Source organism: Ostrinia nubilalis, chromosome 22 (genome assembly GCF_963855985.1).
Source record: "Ostrinia nubilalis chromosome 22, ilOstNubi1.1, whole genome shotgun sequence".
In the NCBI taxonomy this organism is placed as follows: domain Eukaryota; kingdom Metazoa; phylum Arthropoda; class Insecta; order Lepidoptera; family Crambidae; genus Ostrinia; species Ostrinia nubilalis.
The window spans coordinates 8253204-8259084 of record NC_087109.1 but is presented as its reverse complement, the minus strand read 5'-3'; the positions used below and the strand labels follow the sequence as shown (position 1 = coordinate 8259084).

At 38.1% G+C, this 5881-nt stretch overlaps 2 protein-coding genes across 2 annotated transcripts; both read right to left on the bottom strand.

The window, feature by feature from the left end:
* Nucleotides 1–1663: 1663 nt before the first annotated feature.
* Nucleotides 1664–2646, bottom strand: LOC135082832 (death-associated protein 1). The gene is made up of 2 exons (XM_063977595.1): nucleotides 2464–2646; nucleotides 1664–1965 (listed from the first exon to the last, which is right to left on the bottom strand). The coding sequence occupies exons 1-2, from the start codon at nucleotides 2513–2515 to the stop codon at nucleotides 1712–1714; spliced, it is 306 nt and encodes a 101-aa protein (XP_063833665.1). The 5' UTR covers nucleotides 2516–2646; the 3' UTR covers nucleotides 1664–1711.
* A 662-nt stretch (nucleotides 2647–3308) lies between these two features.
* Nucleotides 3309–4870, bottom strand: LOC135083062 (protein tyrosine phosphatase domain-containing protein 1-like). The gene is made up of 4 exons (XM_063977826.1): nucleotides 4718–4870; nucleotides 4320–4430; nucleotides 3903–4040; nucleotides 3309–3618 (listed from the first exon to the last, which is right to left on the bottom strand). Exons 1-4 carry the CDS (start codon nucleotides 4868–4870, stop codon nucleotides 3310–3312), a joined length of 711 nt encoding a protein of 236 aa, XP_063833896.1. The 3' UTR covers nucleotide 3309.
* Between the last annotated feature and the right edge of the window lie 1011 nt (nucleotides 4871–5881).

Sequence of the window (5881 nt, the reverse complement as noted above, 5' to 3'; positions counted from 1 at the left end):
GATATAATGTGGGTTCGAATTAACCAATTAACTTTAGGCAGCGTAAGCACTTGTGGGCCGTATCGCCATCATCTGATTAGGTTGTTATAGCAAGATATTAAGTTTGATTTATGTTCAAATTCACTTATAAATAAATAAATTCTGAACTTATTTATAATACAATTTGCTCTTAACCTTTAACTGGTGACAAGCGGTCTCACAGGCCGGGCGGCGTCAGTGAAACATCGTTTCACCCCCTTCCCCGTACTTCCTGTATTTCACCGCTTCAGTAGCTTCAAGTTTAGTTGTGTCTACGCCGTAGATAAGGATATTTGCATCCTTCAGCTCCAAATCGGCAAGTTACATCGATGTAAAGTTCAGCAGCGGTCTCTCAGACCGCATGTCACCAGTTACGTGACATTTTTTTCATACAGTTTTTTCGTATATTTACAGTTTTTACTTGCAATTGATACTTAAATAACTCCAAAAAAGAAGCATAGGATCATTAGTTGGGAATATAGTGCCATACTTTATGAAACGACTTGAAAATTCGCCAGTTGAAAAATATTTGGAAAAGGAAGACTCAATTGGGTCGAAAGCCGAATTATGTTCCTGAAAATATCGTTCTGGAGCAAAATGACCATGATTCAGAAGCCGAAGAAAGTGTATTTGAAGATGAAGGACCAATTGACGAGAATCAGTCAGAAAGTGAAAATGTCGGTTCACCTTTATGCCAAACAATGAATGCCCTGACAGCCAATAAAAAATACAAAAGTTTCACCACTGCCAGTTTTCTAAATTGATAGGTTACCTACGTGTGATAGGTTTTTTTCAATTGATTATTATTTGAACTATAATAAAAAATAATAATTTTGTTATAATTTGTTGGTTTAAATTTCTTTGTTTGCGATTATCGATCTCATCTCTAGTTTTTTGATTTTTATTACTACATATAATTTAACGGCAAGTTCTGCATTAAAAATGATATTTAGAGTTTATTATTTTATTTAAATTTAATTCTTCTATATGCTAATAATCTGTTTTTAAAGATTGTGGTATGCTACCTTACCTAGTTTCTATGCTACAGTCTTGATAAGGTAGCGGCCTCTCAGACCGCACGTCACCAGTTACGTTACACAAAAACCATGTCACCAGTTAAAGGTTAATATACCAATCTAATCACTAGGGTAGGGTTCGTAGTTTACATAAGGTATTTTTATCGCATGACGCACTGTTTGTCGGTTCTCTACAGTTTATGTAGATAAGCCAGACGCTCAGGTGTCAACAACTAGTAATATTTGCATAAATATTGAATCAAAACAAATTAAAAGATTAAAGTTAGTATTTATTTGTTTGCATGAAAACATACAAACAATTTTAAATAAGTAGTACTATAAATAAATTCATTTTTATCACTATCAACCATATCAGTCTTTTAACTGGTCATGGTAACTGGTGAAGTTACGCAAAACAATAGGATTGAATGATATATTTGAACAGGTGCACTGGATTTGACATTATTTAGGTTGATTCAAAGTCGATGAACTTGTAGATAGTAGAGTAGATATGATTTGTACTGATAAGCAGTGTTTTAGATAAAAGAAAATAAAAATATTTAGCACATAAAAGTGCTATCGATTTAGAAATAAGGCTTGAAAACAACTTTTATTGTACTTTACCGTCAAATACCTTATGTAAACGTTAAGAGATGATATGCTGTCGATACTCCAATCTACTTCCGGGGTTGTTGGATGTTGGGCTGTGGCCGGAAGTTGATGTGCGCTGGAGGCTTTGGACTGTGGGCCACCTGAGCGGCTTCTGGAGTAAAGTCCGCGTTACCTTTGTTCGGAGCCCCAGCGATGGAGACTGGGTTAGACGGTACTGGGGAAGGTCCAGCGAGCCCGGTGAAGTCTTCGTTGGTAGTCTCCTTAGTGTCTTTAGGGTGTGGGACTTTGTGCTGGGTGATTCTCATGCCACCGGCTTTAACTGCAAAATTCAAAAAGGTTTTAGTATGTCTTTTTGCTATTGATTTAACACAAATGATCTAATTAGACAGTTTTCATAATCTCAGAAGTATTAAATTACGTAGAGTAGTCAAATTACATACAGGTATGTAATTGTGAAGGTAAGCTGTATACTTAACAATGTTACCTACAATACATTTTTTGACCTTGAAAAATAGGTTGCTTTGTTTATAACGCCTTCTTGTGATTAAGTTTACGACAAAAAGCGTAGCGAATACTTCAATGACGTCAGCGATATGTTTTCAAGGCCCCAAATGCATGTTTTACTAATGTTAAAAACAAAAACAACAAATAGCCAACCAAACTGGTTCTCATAGATTAGCATTAGTGTTAATAGGAATTCTTTAGTCCACCATATGGTGTCTTATTATTAAAGTTAGGGAAACTAAATAAGTAATTGTTAATTTATGCAAAAATAAAACAATGTAAACAAAGAACTTTTGGTTCACAAAACAATTACCTGCAGGCGGGTGCCCCGCCTTAAGTTGAGCAGTATCTTCATTAGACGACATTATTACTTATAACCAAATAAGAAAATGTAGGAATCAGGTAAAATCTGATAAGATTGCAGTGTAAAAAACACATAAAACGACGACGTGTAAGTTCGGAAGATGACACGGCCACAGTAAATGTCAAATTGGAATTGGCAGGTATTTTTCAAGGTGCGCGTAATGTGAATGAATCACAGGTATTATACTAGTGACTTGTTGTAAATATCAAGTGATATTTAATTTTGTAGCTGAATACTTTGTATGCCTTTGACAATGTATAATCAATAAAAAATATAAGTTTCGAGCGGGAAGGAATAAGCGGAAGTCAGTTTAATTACTTTTAATTTTTTTAATATTCTACATTGCATGATACATATCGACAAGGAATTTTCCTTGATTGAATATCAACTTAATTAAATTGAGTAATATAGGAGCACCTATCTTTTTCGAATCGATATTCTTTACTTGTCCCGTGAGCGTTTGAGTGTGGCCCATCTTTCACACTGGGCACTTTGGGCACGTGCCCAGGGCCTCGAGACGAGACCGAGGGCCCCCGTCAAAAGACCTTTCTCCAGATTATAAGGGCGCCCCTTTATCCTTAACTGCTCAGGGCCCCTTTATGTATAGTAGGTTAAAGACGGCCCCTGAGGGCACTACTCCTTTTCTCGATGCACAGTATTATTCTTCACAGACGGCTATAAAGTTGGTATGGCAGTTTGCCAAGGTGTTAAGAGTAGTTAGTATCAAATTGAGTGGTCGCTCTTGAATAAACGAGTAATATGAATGTTAAAAGTTTTTACTAGTAAAAGTCATATTTATTTCCAAGCCTTTATTTTCAATCTCCTACAAGGGACGACAACATCAGCATCGTCCCTTCCCGACTTGAGCATGTCCTTCTGGATTTCCACTATCATTCGCAGCATGAAGTTGACAGCTTGGGTGCAGGTGCCCTCCCGAAGGCGGGAAAAGTCCCTGCGCGTTGGAAGACATCGGCCGGTCAGCATTACAGTTTGGTGGGTGAGAGAGGCTAGCAGGCGTTTTATAATGTCTACTTTTTTGGCAGCGGCGAGAGGTCGCAGACGCGTGACGAAGCGAAGCAGATACTCTATTAGCATCATGTCCTCCTGTAACAGGAAAATATTTATAATACACAATCATTAGATAGGTAGGTAGTTATTTATTAGCTGTGCTGAGATCAATAAAGGTTATTTCCTCTTATCTTGAAAGTTGGATTGGATTATACCTAGGCTACATAATAAATACAGCTTTCGACCTTATTGCATTAATAGATTAATAGGAAATAACTATGAAAATGACATGAAAATTCGCAATTTTTGCATGTAGCGAGCATTCTAAAACGCGCTTTTTACTAACGTAAGGTAAGTAAGTAAAAAAATACACTTCTTACCATCTGTAAAGCTAGTATGCAAGACTCCACATTATGCGCGCGACCGACTATGATGGACAGGTCTTCGCGATCCAGGATTGGCTGCTTCAGCCCTTCCAGCCACTCGCATAGTAGTCCTGATAAAATTGCTGGATCCTCCTATAAAACAAAAAAAGGACCTTTTTTATAGGTACTGATGATGATGATCCAGCATAGCGCTAGTCCACGGCTATTGAATGACCTTGATTTTCTTGAGCTTGAAGCAAGCTTCTCATTAGTTACTTTTCTTAGTTAGTATTGTTAGTCTATTATACTGTAGGGTGTTCATATTTTATTTTCAGAGAAACTGGGGACTGAACCTCGTACTCGATTACATTCGATATTCGATAAAGTAATTTTCCTATTGACCTACTTTTAAGTTTTTATTAGGTATCTTACCTCTTCGTCTATTCTGGTTATCGCCTCTTTTCTTTGGTTTATGTCGTTTCTAAGCTGTTTCAGATACTTCTGCTTATCTTCTGGAAGACTATGGTGATCCACTACGAACGCCTGTAATGAAAAAAAAAACCTTTACTTACAAGAAGAATTTTGTTTTATTGAATACATCCTACAATGTAAGGCTTCTTTGTATCATCAGAAACTAGAGATTGCAAACCGCCGGTGCATCCTTTTTCGTAATTTTTGTGCCTAAAGGTACCGGGCCGGGACCGGTTTGCAATCTCTATCAGAAACGTCTTGACTCGAAGTTGTGGTAGGCAATAGTAATAATTATTATTTGAGTTGTGCGTTTAGAAGACGACAAAGCTAGGTACTTCCTAATATTCAAAGTAAGTAACCTCGTGTATATGAAGTGCTGGCACGTGCCCATTTGTGGAGGTGCCTGTGATCCTCGTGACGCACTCCAGGTTCCTGTCGATGTCTTCCTCCACGGGATCGCGCCAGTCCACCATCGGTAGTGCTGTCACGTGGTCTGGAATATCATCAAACATTTATGTCATAAAACATCATCAATGTGGCTGAGTGAAGGAATAAGAAGACAGTGTACAGCTTGTTGCTCTCTTCCAGGTAAATTTCAAACTTTCATTTTGGTTTTCGTGTGGTTGTGGTTGAATTACTTTCTCCGTGAAATAATGTGGTCTGGTGCACAATTAACTTTAGGATATGGAGATGAACTGTCAAAGTATAAAAATTAAGAAAAAGGATAAACCATTCAATAGGACTTTAATGAGGTTTAATTGACACGAGTGATTATGGAATAATAAGGTGTAATTAAAAATGCTTAAGGGATAATAAGGACTCTAGCGAGTGACTTTCGTACCTGACACGGCCACTTCTTCAGGTGTGGTAGGGTCAGGCGGCTTGCTCTGTTTCAAACGGTACACCAGGAACGACTTGTAAAAAGGTCTGTTCTTCACGCGAAAGTCCAGCCCGACGCTGTGGTGACAGCCACACAGCTTGAGTAGACGCTCGCAGAGGGTGTAGACAATCTAGAAACATTTAGGTTTATTTGATTGTGAGGTAAGACCAAGACGTTTTGCTCCACCACAAAAATTAAATTTTGACGTATTCCACTTAGAGCTCTCGCCCAAATAGCACCCGCGCGAATAATAGCACCTGGCCTATTCTACGAATAGTACCTGCCCAAAATATCGATAGGTGCTCTAAATAAAATGGGCCAGGTGCTATTTGGGCGGTTGCTCTAGTCTAGTGGAATACGTGAAAATTTTCTGGTGTTTACCTTAGGCAGTTCTTTGAAAGCTCTCTCGTCAAGTCCATGTAGTGTGGCGCGTTGTCTATACAAATATTGTCTAATTGTGAATTCAGCCGTCTTGCGGTCCTTGGTCAACATAAGCGGTTCTCTGGAAACAGACAATCATAATCTTTTACAATAAGTTTCTACTTTTCGCTTAAAAATAAACTTACGAAGCGATTGAGATCGGCAGGTTAAATGTGGCTCAAAACAATCAGTTTTGTGACTCTACAACAGCAATCGAAACTCC